This window comes from Haliotis cracherodii, unplaced genomic scaffold (assembly GCF_022045235.1).
Source record: "Haliotis cracherodii isolate W230 unplaced genomic scaffold, xgHalCrac1.p SCAF_1, whole genome shotgun sequence".
In the NCBI taxonomy this organism is placed as follows: Eukaryota; Metazoa; Mollusca; class Gastropoda; order Lepetellida; family Haliotidae; genus Haliotis; species Haliotis cracherodii.
The window spans coordinates 60,341,435-60,364,173 of NW_027266264.1; the positions used below are offsets into that span (position 1 = coordinate 60,341,435).

The 22,739-nt window shown below is 39.7% G+C and overlaps 1 protein-coding gene and 1 pseudogene across 1 annotated transcript; both read right to left on the minus strand.

The window, feature by feature from the left end:
- Positions 1 to 1,224: 1,224 nt before the first annotated feature.
- LOC139456538 (neuromedin U receptor homolog nmur-2-like) lies at positions 1,225 to 2,246 on the minus strand (annotated as a pseudogene).
- Positions 2,247 to 10,630: 8,384 nt separating this feature from the next.
- LOC139466555 (neuropeptide FF receptor 1-like) lies at positions 10,631 to 11,671 on the minus strand. The gene has a single exon (XM_071248176.1). The coding sequence runs from the start codon at positions 11,669 to 11,671 to the stop codon at positions 10,631 to 10,633; it is 1,041 nt and encodes a 346-aa protein (XP_071104277.1).
- Between the last annotated feature and the right edge of the window lie 11,068 nt (positions 11,672 to 22,739).

A 22,739-nucleotide genomic window follows, 5' to 3' on the forward strand; every position in this document is an offset into this window, starting at 1 on the left:
GCGTGTGTGTGTGGCTGCTTGTACTAGTCCGGACTGATGACGGTTTTATATAGCGCCAGACAGGGTAACAACAAGTACCATCTTTTAACGTCTTTTGGTATGACGCGAACCCCGGACCTTCCGCTCTCCGTTCGGACGCTCTACCTCTTGACCACGGAGGCGGTCCCCCACAGATAGTGTCTGTACCAGGAACAAATAAAGAGACAACCATATCATAAATGTCACAGATGACACAGATGTATGGCATGCAATAGGATGGACCGATCTGCATGTTCAATAAACATTTCTTGTTTATATTATTGAGGACCTGGATATTTCGGCATGCAGGATATGCTTCTATCACTGCTCTGAGGAAGGAGAAGTAAAAAAATAAAATTATTTATCCATTTTCATAACTGATTCATTGCCAACGCAAATGTCAATGCTCTGGGACAAACAGTTTTATTCTCTCAAACAAGAGCTCAGCAAGTATAGGGAAGCCCAGCATACATTATCAGGACACGTGGCATGTCTAGCGGAGACATCTTTTTATATAAAATCTGTTACGTTTTGTATATTTTTATGTTCCGTTGTGTTGTATTTGTTGGGCTTTTTGTTTGGGAGGAGGAGGGCTTAAAACCTGACGCCCAATTATCTTAGCAAACTGTCATTGTACGTAACATTGGATGTAATTTTGTAAGTGTGTATATCAGATGTACATCACATGTCGAGTGACACACCCTCACTCATTGTCATTGTTTCAAACATAATGTTGTATTTGTACACCTTAAGCATTTTTTCTCACTTTATAGGTTCTTGATGTAATAGGTGGTATAAATTTTGAATGCAGCTGTGCATAATTGTTTCCCCTTGGCTTTTCCGAATCTTATGATGTATGGTTTCGAATCCAACATTACGCTGACACACTATGATATAAAACTGAAAAAACTTTTCCAAGAGTCGTTAAAACCCCACTCACTCAGGTGGTACTAAAATTTGTTAAATATTCCTTTTTCATTCAGTCAATAAATACATTAATCTATTGTTGTAACTGATTCATCTTTCCTTTATTGCAAAACGTAACTGCACAATACGATGTGAAGTTAAACCATTAGTAACGCTTAATTCACACTCCAGGTCAAATCTAAGCCTCTAATTAACAGCGACGTCATTTCCTATGTTCAGAGAATATGTAGATATAATACACGGGTCTCATTTGAGTACTTTTCATACAAAAGTAGCGGATCAGGTTTGTGTCGATCTGAGTTCCGTCTGAGTTCGAGTATCTGTAGTCACGGCTTGGTCAGGGCCATGTCTTCCACATAGAACAGAGAGGGCCTCATGTCGGAATCTTTTGGAGGAGAAGCCGTAAATGAAGAGGTTAGCAACACAGTTGACATAGGGCAATTGGACAGCAAAATCAGACATCTGTAGCTGTGTGAATGTCAGTTGAGTACTTGTCATGGTCTTGCTGAATAACAATGCCTGGACAAGACGTGGGATAACACTCAGGACATAGATGATGGTCAGACTGAAAAACATGGCTGTAACGGCAACAGTTCTTTTATGGCGTCTTGTTGAAGGTAATGACACATTCATGTCTCGAGTATGTCGTCTCAGGTTCAAGACAATCTGGGAGTACAGCACTGTTAGTGAGCTCATGATGCACACAACGAATATAAACATCCAAGTGGAGAATGCCAGAGCTATCTTCATGTCTTTAGCTGTTTCAGTGTAGTCACACGTCAAACCCTTGACCAAACCCTCCTTGTTGTTCACATTCCACTTAATTTGTAACTTGCTGGCTGTCATTATGACGACAATAGGAAGGCCAGCGACGAAAGAGAAGATGATACACACAAGCGTCACTTTCCTTGCCAGATTCATAGTAAGCTGAGATTTATGAGGATAACAGATTTTCCTAAACCGTTGGAAAGCGATCACAACGTACATAATCCCTGTTGTGGAAGAACTGAAGTAACAGACAAAGGTGATGTACTTACACATTTCAGAGATGTTGATATTTGGAATGACTTTCGATATCAAAGACGAAGGTATTACTCCAATGGAGGTGATGAGATCAAGAACTGCTAATGTTTTGATGAAGAAACCAAAAATGGCGAGGTTGATTTTCTTGGTGTAGATGTAAAGGATGAAACCGTTTCCTGGGATCCCAACAGCACACAGAAGAAGGCGATTGTGGGATGAAGCTTAATCCCTTCCAAGATGCTGATTGGGATAATGGGCAGACTTGTAGTATTGCACATTGCGAGCTGAAAATACGGTGAATCATGAACATATGAGACACACCAATTTTACCAAATTGTTTTGGAGACGATGATAGTAGCCAAAAGTGTTAGCCTTTTCATTCCGGAAGCATGATATGTATGTGAAGAAATCAATTTGCACAATTTGGAATGAAAATATCAATTGCTGTGGGATATTGATATTTACAAATAACCAGGACACTCATTGTATATATATATATATATATATATATATATATATCAAAATGTCAACCTGAGGCAGTGCCAGGTCAAATCAGACCATTCAGATAGTGAAATTGATAATATATAGCATGTCGTTTAAAGAACAGATGAAAAGACGTCTTACATTTACCTTACCTCCCTCCGTACGCCCATGTACATGGAGAACGTAAGTTCCGTTACAATACGTCATCGAATTGGAATCACGTTTGGGGTAAATATCAGGTTTTTAAAACTGTCAACGATTAAATTATTCCTTACATTCGAGATGGAGAGTGTTACCACTCAATATCCTCCACAACCATTTGTACAGACGGTTGCACTGAACATTATCTAACAGGAAACCGTTAAAGTTCCCTTCAACTTCCCCGACTGACTTCCACTATCATATCTAGGTAACTGATAATCATCCCACATTTTAAATTGTATTTCTCAGGATTCACCCTTTCCAGTTCCTTGAATTGACATTCAATACATAAGTGACATTTATTGATATTAGTAGTTTTGTTTGTTTGTTGTTTAACGCCGCACCCAGCAATTTTCCAGCTATATGACGACGGTCTGTAAATAATCGAGTCTGGACCAGATAATCCAGTGATTGACATCATGACAATGATCCACGCAATTGTGATACGATGACATGCATCAACCAAGTCAGCGAGCCTGACCAACCAATCATGTTAGTCGCCTTTTACGTCAAGCATAGTCGCCTTTTAGGGGATGCATGGGTTGCTGAAGACCTATTCTACCCCGGATCTTCACGGGTCTAGTAGTTTTGTCTTTGTGAGGGCTGGGACATTTGCTGTACGAATACATTGATAAATACAGTGTTTGTCTGGTATTTCACTCTGTAATATTTTATATGATGACAGCCTGTGACGTAATCGTGTCTGGTCCAGGAAAACCCCTGGCTGAATGCATGAGCAACAATTACGCCATCGAGACATGATGACACAGACAACCAAGCCATCGATATTTACCACAAAACTTAGTGGTCTGTTATGACACTTATTCCTGTGGACAAATTCCAAGAGGGTTAAAGGGCCTTATAAATCAACAGATTGGAGTAGACTAAAGGTTGAAGGTTTTATGTTTGTGCTGTTTCCCAACAGTAGGCATAGTCTCTTGAAAAGATTCTATGTTTTTTATCTGGGTTGTTTTTTTTTCTAATGGTTAAGAAAACATGATCCATTTAACGATGACCGAGATTGTTCAAAGTCAGTGAAGGTTGTTGTTTGTTGTTGTTAGTTCTTAAACACTTATATACACTTGTATTGCTTCATCAATATACTCAGGCTGGTCAGTGAGTACACATAATAAAACAGATCCCGTTAAATTATGCTTGACAAAAAATATCAAATGAAACACATGGCTTTCTGGAAGAACGGAACCTTAGATTCAAGTCATTTATTTGAATAATTATTATTTCTTCTACCGATTTTAAATGCCAGTGTGTGAATTCTGCCTAAAATACACGCAGAAGTTTAAAATCTAAATGAAAAAAAAATGTTATTCTTTTCCCTGTTTGATATTTATCTTAGCAAAAGCTGTTTTTTCCCATTACTGTTTGTCCTGATTACTTTTTTCGAGCATTAATTTAGCCAATTGTGATATTAAAAATAGCATTTGTTATTGCAATTTAGTATTAACAATACCGATACACACGATCAAGTTTATAGCAAACCATAATGCACCACATTGCATTTATACATATAATATTTCACCAATTTCGCCCATCTCTGCAATTAAAAAATTTGAAATAAAAATTCCTCGCGGCACTGTTCAAAAAATATAAAGCACATGTAGCAAGTGACTTTGTTCGAAATCTGCCACTGTTCACTTACCAGTGAATGGGTACCAGACAGGATGAGTTATCAATGTGACTGTCAACCTTCTAACGTACTACAGGCAGCTTGGGTGGTATACTTCCCAATACAAATAACTTTCTAATGCAAATGCATATTGAAATCAAATCGTATCAATAAATGATAATTTAACACGAAGTATCTTTCCAGACATAGGGGATATGTTTTTTTTTTCAAATACTGACCATAGTATGTTTGATTTACACTAAATATATCTAACAGAAAACCGTTAAAAGGTTCATTCAACTTCATCGACCGACGACCACTATATTGTTGACGTTATTAATGATAATCAGTTTTCTTGAATTTTTTTATTTTTCAGTATTCATATACACTTCCTTCACAACTTGATATACAGAAGGAAACATGTTTGATAGGCCTTTTTCAACTTACTCGAATTGAAAGTCAATACAAAACTGACATAATTAATGTTAATAACCTTGGCTGTTAGGTTTGGACATTTCCTGTACAAGTACAGTGAATAACACATTCCTTGCTTCTTCGTTGTTTCACTCGGCAGTCAGTAGGGGGTGATCTATATCATGGTAGGGGGCGATCGGGTAGCCGCGTGGTTAAAGCGTTCGCTCGTCACACCGAAGACCCGGGTTCGATTCCCGACATGGGTAGAATGTGTAAAGCCCATTTCTAGTGTCCCCCTGGAGTATTGCTAAAAGCGGCGTAAAACCATACTCACTCACTGACTATATCATGGCAGCCTGTTACGTAGTCAAGTCTGGTCCAGGCAAATCACTGACTGAATGAATGAGCAACAAACACGACATCGAGACATGAAGACACGGACCACGAAGCCATCGAGATAAACCACCAGACCTAGTTGTCTGTTGTGAGCAATAGTTAATTAAATGGCAAACAGTGGCGTTATGTAATCAACAGATAAGAGTATATTTACACTAAGTTGAGGGTTGCGTTGTTTGAGTGAATGCTGTTGAGAATATCAGTGAATGCTATTGAGAACATCAGAGAATGCTGTAGAGTATATCAGTAAATGCTGTTGTGAACATCACTGAATGATGTTAAGTATATCACTGAATGCTACTGAGTTTATAAGTGAATGATGTTGAGTGTATCAGTGAATGTTGTCGAATATACCAGTGAATGCTGTTGAATAGATCAGTGAATGCTGTCGAGTAGATCAGTGAATGCTGTAAAGGATATCAGTGAATTCTGTCGAGTATATTAGTGAATACTGTTGAGTAGATCAGTGAATGCTGTTGAGGATATCAGTGAATACTGTTGAGTATACCAGTAAATCTTGTTGTGAATATTAGTGAATGCTGTTGAGTGTATCAGTGAATGCTGCTGAGTATATCAGTGAATGCTGTTGAGTATATCAGTAAATCCTGTTGTGAATATCAGTGAATGCTGTTGAGTATATCAGTGAATGCCGTTGAGTGTATCAGTGAATGCTGTTGAGTATATCAGTGAATGCTTTTGAGTATATCGATGAATGCTGTTGAGTAGATCAGTGAATGCTGTTGAGAATGTCAGTGAATGCTGTGAATATTACTGAATGCTGTTGAGTAGATCAGCGAATGCTGTTGAGTATATCAGTGAAGGATGTAGAGTTTATCAGTGTATGTTTGTATGTTTGTTGTTTAACGCCGCATTCAGCAATATTCTAGCTATATGACGGGGGCCTGGACCAGACAATCCAGTGATTGACATCATGCGCATCGATCCACGCTACTCGCCCCTTACGACAAGCATAGTCGCCTTTTATGGCAAGTATGGGTTGCTGAAGACGTGTTCTACGCCGAATCTTCACGAGTCGAATTTATCAGTAAATGCTGTTGTGAATATTAGTGAATGATGTTGAGTATATCAGTGAATGCTGCTGGGTACATCAGTGAATGCTATTAAGATTATTAGTGAATGCTGTTGAGTGTATCAGTGAATTCTGTTGAGTATATCGGTGAATGCTGTTGAGTTTATCAGTGCATGCTATTGAGAATATCAGTGAATGCTATTCAGTGTATCAGTGAATGCTATTGAGAATATCAGTGAATGTCGTTAGGATATCAGTGAATGCTTCTGGTACATCAGTGAATGCTATTGAGAATATCAGTGAATGCTGTTGAGTATATCAGTGAATGTGGTGAGTATATCAGTAAATGTGGTGAGTATATCAGTGAATGCTGTTGAGTTTATAAGTGAATGATGTTGAGTGTATCAGTGAATGCTGTTGAGTATATCAGTGAATGCCGTTGAATATATCAGTGAATGCTGTTGAAGATATTAGTGAATGTGGTGAGTATATCAGTGAATGCTGTTAAGTCTATAAGTGAATGATGTTGAGTGTATCAGTGAATGATGTTGAGTATACCAGTTAAGGCTGTTGAGTACATGAAGATGGGCGGATAACCTTGCTTCATTTCAAATACTTTGATACAAATGAATGTACATTTCGTTCCCGGCAGAAGACTTTACAACATTGACATTAATACAAACACATATATGGGTTTTATCTAACGTTTATCTAAATATAAACTTAGTATGATGAAAGGTGCGCGTAATGTCCTTCTCGAGAGACATTCCTATCAACCCGTGCTGGCGTGTGTGTCCATCATCATGTTTTTTTCAGTTTATGTATTATTACTATTGAATTAATCGCCTCTGTGGTGTTGTGGATAGAGCGTCTACCCAGTGGGCGAAAGGTACCTGGTTGAAGCCGAAAAGATGGTACTTGTTTTCACCCTGCCTTGCACTCGTCCTAAAGGGGATAAAGTAGTGTTCAGCACGGAATCAGCATAGTGTGTCTCAATGGGGAATCCGTGTTAAACTGCAATATTGTATCTCAGGGGGCTATAAAACCGTCATAAGTCCGGACTACTACAAGTATGCACACACACACACACACACACACACACACACACACACACACACACACACACACACACACACACACACACACACACACACACACACACACACACACACATCATGTGATAACGCACGGTTTAAAAAACTATCCAATGGATTGAGAAATATTTCTTTTAAACACTACCCTTAACACTTGTTGCAGCTTTATTGTGGCGAGTACCGTGAAGATCCGGGTTAGAATTGGTCTTGTCGTAAGAGGCGACTAACGGGATCGGGTACATGTGATCGTATCACAATTGTGTATGTCGATGCGCATAGTTCCAATCACTGGATTGTCTGGTCCAGCCTCGATTATTTACAGACCGCCGTCATATAGCTGGAATATTGCTGAGTGCGTCGTTAAACAACACACAAACAATAATGTGGCGATGTACTGGAGAAGAGAACATTTGTTGGTTTCAGTTTTAGCGAAAGCATGGACATGAAGTGGCGGATATGTTGCAGAGGAATTGTCATTCATTGGATTTGTGGCAGAGGCGTCGACAGTCAGTAGTCTGAGGCGTGAATATGTTCGGACATGGCCTTATTAGTACATATATCAAGTCGAGACATTATACATTTTATTGTAGTGACACCATTCAGTGTGTTGGGGTCGCGGGTGGCCCTCTCGTCTAAGGCGCCGCGATTCGCTGTGCAGAGTTATGTCCCTTGTGCACGTCAGAAATCTATGATTGTGGGTTCTAATCCCGGTTCGCTCCGATGATGTTTCTGGGTTTGTCAGCACCATACCTGTGCTCGTGGGTTTTACCGAAGCGGTAAACATCTCACACCTGCATCACTTCGGGCTTTCCTCCCACATTAAGCTGACACGCCGCGATATAACTGAAATACTGTTAAAAGCGGCGTTAAACCCAACTCACTCACCCATAAGATGTGTATGCATTGACGTCAGACTGAAGTATGTGGCAAGGATAACCATTGGAATAACACTCAGTAGATAAATCACAGTCCGGCTAAGAAACGGAATGGTGATTGTGAATGTTTAGTTAAAGTGTAGTCTAAGTCAAAAGAAGTTCATTGTACAAAAGGCCTCCGGCCCATAAACAAGAGAGCGTTACGCATGTAGATACAATCATAAATGTTATACACTGGGACATACACGTTGTTTGATTAATTCATGTCTTTTGGCTAATTCATGCTTAATATATAGAGAATGATTCAATATATTAGATTCGTTCTTTGTTGTCAGAATAACTACAAAGGCGTTTATCGGTGTAAATGCTATTAAATAATCTTTGAAAGATTACTTTTGAAGATCATTGTAAAAAGGACAGACAATCACAAAATGAATTTCATTTTCTAGCTCTATGTTACATGTTACAAATTCTTTTCAATTTTTCAATGGGCAGTTTTCTTTCTTCATTTACAAATAGGTCTTGTAAACCAAGTCGATATTTTTTTTTAGTTTCCCGTAGTGAGTACTGACAAATATATTTCTGGTTGAAGTAAAGTCTTGAACGTTTTGTAATATTCATAACGTGAACTATCTTCTAAAGTGGAATGCCATTCTTGTTAGAACATATTCATAGACCGATTTCGAAATTCATTAAGTAATATATTTACATTTCCAACTGACTGACATAGTCATAGTAACCCTAAACCATGAGAAAATAAAAGATGTCTTATATGCGATGTCCAAGTATTCTGGCCCATCTAAATGTTGAAGCATGTTATTTGCTAATTTAGGGAGACGTTGTTCATGCAAATTAAGGATTTTAAACCAGTATTTTACACATCTAATCTAAGAGTTAATATATAATGGGTATCTACCACATTCACCATAAACCATACAATTTGGTGTAGAAGATCCGACAGAGAAACGTTTTTACATGCTAATAAGTGAACCTTCTCTAAACAGTCATGACATTTAAATCCCCATACTTCAGAACAATACAATAAAACTGGTTGTACGAGACTCGTAAAAAAGTTTAAAGAACATATAAGGTGACATAGTTTCAACTTTATGAGCACAAGACATTACACTTATTAGAGCTTTTTTGCACGCAAGGACAAGTCATGGGCACATGTGTTTCCAATTCATTGTGTGTGAGATCCAGATTCTTAAATATGAATAGTGATCACCGACATTGACTAACTGGCCATCGAATGTCCACCCTTTTTTCGACGCTATTGGGACACTTTTTCTAAAGATCACAATTTTAGTGGGTTTTTTTCAGACTTACAGATAATTTCTATTCTTTCATGTATGTACTTAAACTATTTAATTGTCTTTGAAGACCAACAACAGTATCTGGCACTAAAATGACATCGTCTGCGAAAAGAAGCATTAATATTTCTATGAAATCTGGAAACAGTTGGATACCATGTTTACCATTTGAAGCTATTTCGTAATATAATTCATTTATAACAAATGAAAATAAACTCAAATAACTTATTAAAATATTTACAAAGAAAAGGCATAACTTCAAATTTAGAACATTTCGATAACTACATCATAAGGACCAGCTGCTTTTCCCTTTGAGGTGATTTATCGCATCTATTATTTCGTTTTCAACAATGGGTGAATATACATCAACATCAGTTAAAATAATTTTGCATATCATCAATTGCCGTAGTGAATATTGCATCATTTGAAGAAAAAAACATCTTAAAATGACAAAGCAACTGTGATTTGGTTATGTTATCTGTAGCAGACGATATATTTTTGAGAGATCGTATTTGTTTCCAGAACGCAGAAGGGTTGTCAATCGACTCTTTCAGTTTGTCTTGTCTGTGTCTACGCATATTAAATTTGTATTTCCGACAGCAATTTCTATATTTATTCCTACTTTCGCAATATTTGTTTCTGTCAAATTTAGTACGAGTAGTTCTAAACCTTCGTAGAGCTTTGCGGGCGTTACGTCTTGCAATTCTACATCCAGTATTACAAAATATTATTTTTATCCACGTTCAGTTTTAATTCTTTTATAAGACCCGTAAAGATCCGGGATAGAATAAGTCTTCAGCAACCCACGCTTGCCTTAGAAGGCGACTATGCTTGTCGTAAGAGGCGACTAACGGGATCGGGTGGTCAGGCTCGCTGACTTGGTTGTTGATGCATGTCATCGTATCCCAATTGCGTGAACCCAAGCTCATGATGTCAATCACTGGATTGTCTGGTTCAGACTCGATTATTTGCAGACCGCCGTCATATAGCTGGATTATTGCTGAGTGTGGCGTTAAACAACAAACAAACAAAACAATCTTTTCTCATACAAGATGAATGATTTTAACTTTATTTAAATAAATATGGACATACATGTAAAATATGCTTCAGTGAGTGTTTCCTAAATTATCAGCACATATAGTACTATAATAAAAATTACTAATTTATAAATACTCATATGTTCCATCCTCGAGAGAAGGTCAATGTTGTGAGAGGGCACATATAGTACCTGGTCAGACTTGCTTCGGGCCCACAAGGCTGAGTTCCGTCTGAGTTCGAGTATCTGTAGTCATGGCTTGGTCAGGGTCATATCTACCACACAGAGCAGAGAGGGCCTCGCGTCGGAATCTTTTGGAGGAGAAACCGTAAATGAAGAGGTTAGCAACACAGTTGACATAGGGCAATTGGACAGCAAAATCAGACATCTGTAGCTGTGTGAATGTCAGTTGAGTACTTATCATGGTCTTGCTGAATAACAATGCCTGGACAAGACGTGGGATAACACTCAGGACATAGATGATGGTCAGACTGAAAAACATGGCTGTAACGGCAACAGTTCTTTTATGGCGTCTTGTTGAAGGTAATGACACATTCATGTCTCGAGTATGTCGTCTCAGGTTCAAGACAATCTGGGAGTACAGCACTGTCAGTGAGCTCATGATGCACACAACGAATATAAACATCCAAGTGGAGAATGCCAGGGCTATCTTCATGTCTTTAGCTGTTTCAGTGTAGTCACACGTCAAACCCTTGACCAAACCCTCCTTGTTGTTCACATTCCACTTAATTTGTAACTTGCTGGCTGTCATTATGACGACAATAGGAAGGCCAGCGACGAAAGAGAAGATGATACACACAAGCGTCACTTTCCTTGCCAGATTCATAGTAAGCTGAGATTTATGAGGATAACAGATTTTCCTAAACCGTTGGAAAGCGATCACAACGTACAGAATTCCTGTTGTGGAAGAACTGAAGTAACAGACAAAGGTGATGTACTTACACATTTCAGAGATGTTGATATTTGGAATGACTTTCGATATCAAAGACGAAGGTATTATTCCAATGGAGGTGATGAGATCAAGAACTGCTAATGTTTTGATGAAGAAGCCAAAAATGGCGAGGTTGATTTTCTTGGTGTAGATGTAAAGGATGAAACCGTTTCCTGGGATCCCAACAAACACCAACAGCACACAGAAGAAGGCGACTGTTGGGTGAAGCTTAATCCCTTCCAAGATGCTGATGGGGATAATGGGCAGAGTCGTTGTGTTGTTCATTGTTACCTGGAAATGCATGTTTGTTTATGGACGGTGGAAGCACTACAATGACATTTGCAACTATACAAATCTTAGACACTGAGCAACCCCTTTTCCACCTGCATTACATCAGGGAATAGATATACAGATTCAAATTATTGACGATATATAATCAGACAAGGCCTTCGAGGGACCGACTATTTGATTCTCTGGGGAGGAGGTCCTGAGATTTTGTATGGAGACAAGATAGTTGCAAAACCTGGTAAGCCTAAATATTTTTTTTAGAAAGCATCTTGCATCAATGTTTTTTTGTGGCAGATAATGTCTTCTTTTATCATCAATCTGAAGTATTTTCGTCCACAATTTATTCTTTTCGATTAAAATCTCATCCCTCGTTCCTGTCCTGCTTATTATTGTTGTCTTTTGAAACACGCAGCATGTTGGGTTTTAACAGGATTCTGCATCTGGTTATAATACAATCCTGTCCAGAACTACGGATGTATCGATGCTCCGTACCACATAAATTATGATGTAAATGTTTTCACTTTATCCAAAACCAAATTGCTCACAGCGACAACACAACACATTTTATGTTTTATGGTCCGCCACAATTTGTATAAATGCTGGGTATGGCCAAGGAATCTACGTTCAAGTTAGCTAATATTTACCAGGGCATTTGATGCTATTCCATTCCACTTCCAGAGGCTGTCTGACGATGTTGAGATACAACGGAACTCTCATATGCACACTGTTTCATAATCATTTTACTGTGAGGGCTTAACTTTTGCGTCACCACTTGTGTTGACGTTTCAACTTCCAGAACTAAAGGTTTCGGCGCTTGGTGGGTCAAGTGCCACGACTAGCATTCAGCATTTTCATAAAATATCGGGGTCTCAAGGAATAAGCCTTTTATATATATATATATCTGAGCTTGTTTCCTTGTTATGAGTTCAGACGGGAACAGTTGGCAGTGGGCTGGCAGATGCGCTTGATTTCCCTTATTGTTTCAACACAAGGAAGTTGAAATATCTAACAAATTCGACGGTCATTGCTATAGTGTCATTTCTTAGTGTTGACTTGCAGTTGCATGTTTGTGATTATGGTCCGACGCAATGGGGCCCTTCTACTGTTTCATTCTCCGATGACACTTCTGATATTGCTGACTACAATTTGACTCGCACAATGAACTCCAATCAGAATAATGAAGATAGGAATATGATTCAACCACGTTTTATTTCAGTATCCGGCGTACATTAATAATTTTTAATATCTCATAAACAAATATCTATATTCAAGTCATTGGGCACACATATTTCGTTTATCATACCTAATTATCTCATCATTTGACTAGGAAGTTGATATAAATGTTTTAAAGTGCTAGTGTCACAACTAACTTTCAGACCGAATTCCCTGGTAGGCCAGGGTCAGCAATATGTCGAAATTAGACTCGCACAATGTATTGCTATCTTTTCATCTGACAAATATAATTTATTTTTGACATAGCATTAAAGGTGGAAAAACAAATCAGAAAAAAACACAAATATAACAACACAATGAGATAGAAATATATACCTATTTCTAGATGTTCAATATGTCGGATTAACCTTTGTTGTGCACTGACGTTTTTAGTCACCTAGTATCACCTGGTATCAGTTCAACATATAGCGCATATTCATCGATACATGGCAGAAGTATTCATGACAGGTTCAGTCGAGGTACATGATAACCTCATCAATTCTTTTTTTTTTGCAAAAGGTAACCTCATAATATCGTCACCAAATTGTGGCGTTAGGTGGCTAACTTCATCAACGAAAGTTTGGAAATTTAGGGATATACATAAATGCTTAGGCTTTTATGCATTCGCTCAAAAACTATAAATAAATGTGTTTTAATTAATCTATGTTTGCATTCTGTCCGATGGTGGTAAATGATTCAAGTAATAGTAGCAAAGATTAACGACATATTTGAGGCCAGGGATGAATTGTGTCGAGTTGTGTCCCTTTGCCGCCGGGATCCACTGCTTGTGGTTTCGAGTCCCAGATTCTTCTGAATCTGATCCTTTGGGTCTTAGGAACCTGGCTTGTGGGTTCAATCAATGGAAAAATGTCTACAAATTGTGTCATCCTCTCTTCATCATATATTCGTGATATGAATGAGTCGGTAATTAACGTCGTATCAGCATAAATAAACCGTATAGAGTTTAGTACTTTCTTTATGAATCAAAGCATGTGACTATTGACCTGATATGGAAGTTGAACCATCTATTCAGCGGGTTCTTATGTAATATGATTCCTCAGGAATTCACACACATGTGTGTCCTGCTCGGCATTCCCGCACACAGTTTCCTAACATGAACAAAATTAGCAACATTGTTTATAAGGAAATCAAAACCATACCACAGGGATGTAAACAGAACAACGCAGTGTGTTGTATAGGATCACATTTTCCGCGTGTGGTGATCATGGTTTGAAAGTCTCACACTCATTCATGCCCGGAAACTGAAATACAATTTGTAGTCGTTGACTTCACGCTGTCTAGAATGATGTTAGAAATCGTAACATGTTTACCCTGATACTAAATCCAGTGGATAAAGCTTATACTAACACGATACTTCCACAACACAGGAAATATAAGTATTATGATAACAGTCACTTCAAATAGATATGTTAGAATGGCAACAATAGAAAAAGACAATTTGTCAAGCTAAACTAACATCTGGACAAAACCACAGTTGAACCTCCAAATAAAACCTCATGGCCCACTGTATTTACTACAAAAGGACATAAACTCCAGGAACGCTGATTAGGTAAAAAAGATCAATAGTCATTACATGAAAGACTTTGTTTATGTGTTACTTTGGAGAGGAAATTGCCTCTTCAACCATTTTATAAATTTGAATAATGCCGAATATGTGTTCTACTACTAAATGCAACGAGATCAGTTGACACACCCAGCTGACGCACTGTTTTTTTGTTGGCCAAGTCGTCGAAGGCATTGGATGTCTATGTTTAGAGTTGCGTCCCTTAGGTGTGAACTCTACAATCGTGGTTTCGAATCCCAGATTCGCCAGATTATGTTTCCAGATCGGCCAGCACCATATCCGTGCTCGTGGGTTTCGCCTGGACCTGCATCACCTCTGGCTTTCCTCCCACATCAAGCTGACAACAGTGAACAAACGGAAATACTGTTAAAAGCGGGCATTATACCAAACTCACTTGAAGTATTTAATTTTCCTACTGATATAATCACATTGGCATTATTGATTCTACCGATAGCCGCATGTCTGCTGGTAGTTGCTGAGGTCTAATTATTTTTATGCGAGCATGGATGAGAGACATAAGGTGATGTCGGAACACTCTCGACGTGAAGCTGAAGACAAAAGGGTTGACTATACAGTTTATGAAAGGCAATATTATTATCACATCATAAACATAATGAGTGTTGGCAGAGGTTGGGTGATCATTACCATTGGCTATGCTACAGTACAATGTCTGCAAAACTCTTGGAGCAGAACTGACTAGAAATATTACAGTCAGGCAGAAGAAGATTCTGGTTGGATTTGTCACCTTCGTTTGACTTTGACTTGAGATAGATAATCTGGAGATTGTACGCTTGTGCAGTCCTACATGCTTACTAATCAATGCATACAACACAACTAGCGTCCCGAAGATAGCAATGAGTTCAAGCATCACCCATGATGTGTACAGTGTTGAAATGTGATTACCACGTTCCTCGGCAGTGAAATCACAATAGGACGTCCAGCACAGTCCTTCAGAAGATGATATGTTGTACTTTTCAGCTTTTGTTATAAAAGCACTAGGCGAACATGACAGAACAGAAAATAAGACACAACCGAGGAGTATCTTCTTGGCATCGTGTTTCTTAAGCTGTGTCTGGCCGTGTCTACATATTTTTCTGAACCTCTGTCCTGCTATGACAATGTATAGAAATCCAGTGTTTAACCCAAAGAAGTGCTGTCCGAAGGAAAACCAAGAGCAGAGAAAAGACCCGTTCCCGATGTCCGGATCCGACACGGCATAAAGGTACACCGGTAACAGACACGACGTGCTGAACAGGTTGAGAATAGCAAGGATCTTGATGAAGAAACTGGTGATATGGATGTTGATCTTCTTGGTGTAGATGTAGAGGATGAGGCAGTTCCCTGGGATCCCTACAACCACCAGCAGCACACAGAAGAAGACGGCGGAGGGGTAAAACCGCAGGTCACAGGGGCCGATATCAATATCGGATGCTGTAATGTTCATCCTTAAAGCTGTCTACCTGGAAAAATTAAGAGAAAGCTGAGCAATTGCTATGTCGCGTTTGGCAATATTTCACACGCGAAGGACACGAGTTATGGTTTCACACATATGAATAATATAGATGTTTAGAGGCATGAAGGAACATAATATTAATACGATGAACCAGTACAGATAGCTGATATCTCAGACTACAAAATACCATACAAAGCGTATTACAAGAAAACACACAGCTTTGAATACCAACACATGTAGAATCTGAATATATACTCAGCGTCTTTATATCAGGCGTGTGTTTTAGGAAGCTTTTCCCATCACCTTCAATCTTACACTTTTCATTGTTTTTAAGTCTTTGTCTATATTTTCAGTTTCTTGATAGCATCCAGTTGGTGTGACTTAGCATTCTTCAACTGTTAATCACATTGTCAACATTATCAAACCTATTGACGCTTGTTGGCATATGTTTATGTTTGACACCCTACATACCTAGGTGACCCTTCGATAATGACACTGAATATATTATATCATGACTATTTGCAATGTATTCTGTATTAGTCAAGCGTATAAACTAGGGGCGGTAGGTAGCCTAGTGCTTAAGGCGTTCGCTCGTCACGCCGAAGACCCGGGTTCGATTCCCAACGTGGGAACAATGTGTGAAGCCCATTTCCGGTGTCCCCCGCCGTGATATTGCTGGAATATTGCTAAAAGCGGCGTAAAACCATACTCACTCTCTCACTCACTCACGTATAAACTATACAAATAACTAAGGGACAAAGGTTTCTGTTCTGGTTTCATATATGTTTGACTTTTCGTGTTCCTGAGTGTCAAGTAGCCTGTGATCTTTCAAAGTCAAATGAAGTTTTTGAATCCGGTTTGGGAAACTATTTTTATCATTTCGACGTTTGCATTCTATTTCTTAAACTTATACACAATAAAACGTACGCCCAACATACACGATGTGAGTATAGGCGATGGGGGCACGGGTGGCCCAGTCGTCTAAGGCACCACGATTATCTGTGCAGAGTTGCGTCCCTTTGCCACGCCAGAAACCTATGAATGTGGGTTCGAATCCAGTTTCGCCCCGATTATATTTCTAGGTTTGTCAGCACCATACCAGATTATGTGTTTAGGTTTGTCAGCACCATACCAGATTATGTGTTTAGGTTTGTCAACACCATACCCGATTATGTTTATAGGTTTGTCAGCACCATACCCGAATATGTTTCTAGGTTTGTCAGCACCATACCCGTGCTCGTGGGTTTCACCGAAGTGGTAAACGTCTGAAACCTGCATCCCTTCGGGCTTTCCTCCCGACGTGATATTACTAAGATACTGTTAAAAGCGGCGTTAAACCCAACTCACTCACTCACTCACTCACTCACGTGTTGTATCAAGAAAGTACTCGATCTGCATCTATGATGAACATGCAGCATATTTATGTTAGTTCATTTTTAATTATAATAAACGAACCACTCGGATATGTCTTTTAAGATGATTATAGATGAATTTGCTTTTTCTAACGAATGTTTCATTGATATAACATATTCATCACAGAAACATGGCATTCTAATGTACAAATCTTACAATCAGTCAACAAGTGGACTTGTCGCTTTTACAACAATGTGAGTTATGTTTTAAGCCACTTTGTCAAATATTCCAGAAAAAAATATCGCAAAGAGAGACTCCAGGAATGAGGTTTATATGTTATACCCGCATGGGGCATCGAACTGAACCTTACCGGCGAACGCTTCACCCTACCCGTGGCTCCGCACTGTAGTCATATTATCACAAGAGTATACCACTGGTGGTTTTTGTTGTAGCCAAAGCCACATTGTGCAAAGCGAAAGGGGAAGACAAGTGAAAAAGTCGATTCAACACCAACCTTCTAAACCTTGGCTGCTTTATTCGCAAACCGGCACTTCACAATGACCGCAGACGTTCTGATTGTTTACACACTTTATCACGGGAGCTTACCTGGACGTCCGGGTGTCTCACGTGAATATTCATCACAAACTGAGACTTTGACGAGGATTGGACACTTTAGTAAATCTGAAGTTAGAGAGACTATCGTTACATGTGCACAATCAATTTCGCAACGAATTAAGAACTTATTAAAGATATTAATGTCCATGACAGGAAAATTGAGCATCTTCTTATTTAAATACAAGAATCACTCGCATTTGAATTAACGTTAGTTTAGAGTAATGGTCTTTCAGAAGAATCACAATTGTTTAGAAAATGATTTATATGCCTTATCGTAAAAACGTAATGTCATGTTGTTCATTAGATAATGCCAAGTTGCTACCAACTAGATGTCATGTTGCTACTAGTTCAATAATGTCATGTTGGTACTAGTTCAATAATGTCATATTGCTACTAATTAGATTATGTCATGTTGCTACTAATTAGATACTATCATGCTGCTACACATGAGATAATGTCATGTTGCTACCAATGATATAATGTCATGTTGCTACCAATTAGAGTTCATGTTGCTACACATTAGATAATGTTATGTTGCTACAAACTAGATGTCATGTTGCTACTAATTAGATAGTGTCATGTTGCTACTAATAAAATCATGTCGTGTGAAACCCACGAGCACGGGTATGATGCTGACATTATTTCATGTGTAGCAGCTACTTTGTAGCCACATGACATTATCTAATGTGTAGCAGCATGGCATTATCTAATTAGTAGCAACATGACATTATCTCCGGTGTAGCAGCATGATATTATCTCATTGTAGCAACATGACATTATCTCATGTGTAACAACATGACATTATCTCGTGTATAGCACCATGTTGCTACACATGAGGTAATATCATGTTGCTACACATGGGGTAATGTCATGTTGCTACACATGAGGTAATGTCATGTTGCTATACATGAGGTAATGTCATGTTGCTACACATGAGGTAATGTCATGTTGCTACACATGAGGTAATGTCATGTTGCTACACATGAGGTAATGTCATGTTGCTACACATGAGGTAATGTCATGTTGCTACACATGAGGTAATGTCATGTTGCTACACATGGGGTAATGTCATGTTGCTACACATGAGGTAATGTCATGTTGCTACACATGAGGTAATGTCATGTTACTACACATGGGGTAATGTCATGTTACTACACATGGGGTAATGTCATGTTGCTACTGCTTAAGTAAACCATGTCACGACAATGATGTAGAGTGAGTGAGTGAGTATGGTTTTACGCCGCTTTTAGCAATATTCCAGCAATGTCACGGCGGGGGACACCAGAAATGGGCTTCACACATTGTACCCATGACGGGAATCGAACCCGGGTCTTCGGCGTGACGAGCGAACGCTTTAACAACTGGGTTACCCGACCACCCCGACAATGACGTAGAAGCCAGGAGAAACGTTGTATTGCAACTGCTCAACATTGCCATGTGAGTCAACACGAACTTCCGTGGTATCGACCTCCTCCTAATTCTAGAGAAACTTGCCTTTATCGAATCTGCTGTCATAGTACTTCGTTAAGGAATAAGAAAGAACATGTGTAGTATTATCAGTTAGTTATGTAGTTATCAGACCAAGCATCGAAACATGTCAAAATGTGAAAACATAACATGGTTTCATGACCGTAAAGCAGGAAGTTGCAACCTATTTACATACTGTAGGCAGCCTGGTTTAGTCTCCGGGTTAACCAATGCGACAATGTGATTTCCTCCAAATGTTGCTTTGACATGTGGCCCTTATATTAACTACTGCTAAGTTGCAAAACCTTCACAAAGCGCGACAACGCTCCATTTACACACCTTGATATGAATCACAGTTACTTTTTCAAAAATATCACAAAAACATTATGGTTGAAATAATGACCTACACTGGAGTCATCCACTTATTTCACATACAACATACAACAGGTCCCTCGTTTGACATGTATCTGTAGGATGTGTTGGCCGTTATTTCTATTAGCTTTACAAACGCACATTTCGAGGTTTGTGAATAGAAACAAAGTAAAATGTTCCCACCTCAGTACGATACAAGGACACGTGAGGTTCTACCCAGCTGGCATCCTTGTATCGGACCGAGGAATATGATAATCATTGCATATGTTCATTTACAGTTTTACAGAAATCATCTAGACATTTCTTGAATATGTCAGATCACGTCGAAATGTCACAGTAGGAGAAAGTAGGCGCGACGCCATATAAGCGGTATTGCCGACTTTCTCGTATGATATAACATACAAGTATCGATTATTGCTCGTCTTTTGTCTGTTGCATTGCCAGCATACGGATGCGTTTGCGCTATGCAGTAATGTATTTCAATGGAAACTTAGGATACGAACATTGGAAACTGTATTGTATTAAAATGATAAATGCATATGCTGTTCATAACGGTAGCTAATAAATGTCATCTAATAAATGTCATTGTGAACGCAACTGATGGAATAACTCACTTTTTGCTAAACATTTCGTGACTCCCTGAAACATGCAAAAACGTGTCACCTTTTCGAAATATATGTATCATAATTACCACTCGAGCTCTTCGTCATTGTTGTGATTCTCTTTGCGTTGTGTTCGTTAACTGGAAAGCACATAGCTGCTCACAACCACCAATTGTCAAGGTACGCTGACAAAGATGAAGGCATGGATGAAGCAGTACATGAAGATGCAGCGAGAGCAGGAGATCAAGAAGCAGCTGAAGCAACTCCAGAAGAAGGAGGAAATGGTTCATAAAAGGAAATGTTGATTAGCTATTTTGAAATCGAACATAATATGGCTACGATTCGGAATAAAACCGCACCCAGTGCATTAACAAAATGGCCATGGAGCTGCACAATGGACGGTATTAAAGAGCAGGGTTTTTGATTGCCTGGCATCTGCGTCAATCGAACAGTGACAGTTCAACAACATGCCAAGATTAACAGAAGTGAAAAGAAACAACGTCATAGGCCGCTTGCAGGCAGGGGAATCCCGATCAGCTGTAACCAGGGCTTTCAATGTAGCGCCAAGCACAACCACGAGGCTATGGGATCGGTTTCAACAGCATGGGTCAACATGCGATCGGCCAAGGTCGGGACGACCAAGAGTAACCACCCGCGCCCAAGATCGCTACATCCGACTGCGCCACCTACATTAAAAGGACGACCACAGCCACCTCAACCGCATACCAAATACCCGGACTGCGCAGAATCTCCGACCAGACCATATGAAACGGTTTAAGAGCAGCAGATCTACGAGCAAGACGTCCTGTTCGACGCGTCATATTGAGTCGACAACATCGTCAACAACGACTGCATTGGTGCCGTCAACATAGGGTATGGCCTCAACTGCGATGGAGGGATGATTCATCGACGAATCAAGATTTCTCCTCCGTCGAGGGGATGGAAGAGCGCGGGTCTACAGACGTCGAGGAGAACGTTACGCCGGAAACTGCGTTCAGGAAGTGGACAGGTTTGGTGGGGGTAGCGTTATGATATGGGTGGATATCTCTCACCATGGCAGGACAGGTTTGGTCCATATCCAGAGCAATCTTACGGCTCAACGATACATCAACGAAATTCGCCTACCACACGTCCTCCCAATTGCAGCCAACGGCAACGGTGTATTCCAGCAGGACAACGCTCGATCGCATACAGCACGGATTACAAGAGCCTGTCTACACAAAAAAACGTTGATTTTTCCCCTAGCCCTCCAGATCCCCGGATTTGAACCCGATAGAGCACCTCTGGGATGAATTAGATAGATGGCTACGCCGACGTCAACCACGACCCCAGACGTTGCAGCAATTGGCTTTTGCGTTGCAGGCCGAGTGAGCTACCATTCTGAAGGATGTGATTCGCACATTCGTCTCTTCCATGGGCAGGCTATGTCAGGTATCGATTCTAACGGGGGACATACGCGTTATTGATGGTAGATGACCTTCACATATGTACCGATAACTGAGATGACTACGATCACCAAGTGTTCTCTCCACAGAAGTTTGGCTCAATAACTTATACGGTTCCTCTTATAAATGTATTTTCCTACCTCAGCCAAATCTGGCTTTGCGTTTCCTTTTTTTGAAGAGTATATGTTCAGAAATAATTCGGGGGCACGGGTGGCCCAGTGGTCTAAGGCGCCGCGATTCGGGTACGCCAGAAACCTATGATTGTGGGTTCGAATCCATGTTCGCCCCGATTATGTTTCTAGGTTTGTCAGCACCATACCCGTGCTCGTGGGTTTCACCGAAGTGGTAAACGTCTTAGACCTGCATCACTTCGGGCTTTCCTCCCACATTAAGCTGACACGCCGTGATATAACTGGAATAATTTTAAAAGCGGCGTTAAACCCAACTCACTCACTCAGAAATGTTTCCTTGGGCAGTGCTTATGGTTCGTTGGGAACAAAATACGCATTTTGAGTTTGATGATAAAAATGTTTCACTTTATCACGATGATGTTTTATTCCACTCATTTGAAGATTCTGTGCTGACTAACATATTACATAACAGAGAAACCAACTTTATACGACTTTACCGCGAAGTGTTTGAATCTAGTCATTGTGATAGTGACGGGCTGGAGCAGAACACTGACAGAAAACCAAAAGTAGACGTTTCCCACAAACTAATTTGTTTGTTTGTTGTTTAAGGACGCACGCAACAATACTCCAGCTGTATGAGGACGGTCTTGCAATAATCGAGTCTGGACCAGACAATCCAGTGTTTGACATCATGAGCAGCTATCTACGTAATTGTGATACGATGACATGCATCAACCAAGTCAGCGAGCCTGACCAACCGATCCTGTTAGTCGCCTTTTACGTCAAGCATGACCTCCCGACCTCCATTTCCTCGCCTTTTATGACAATCA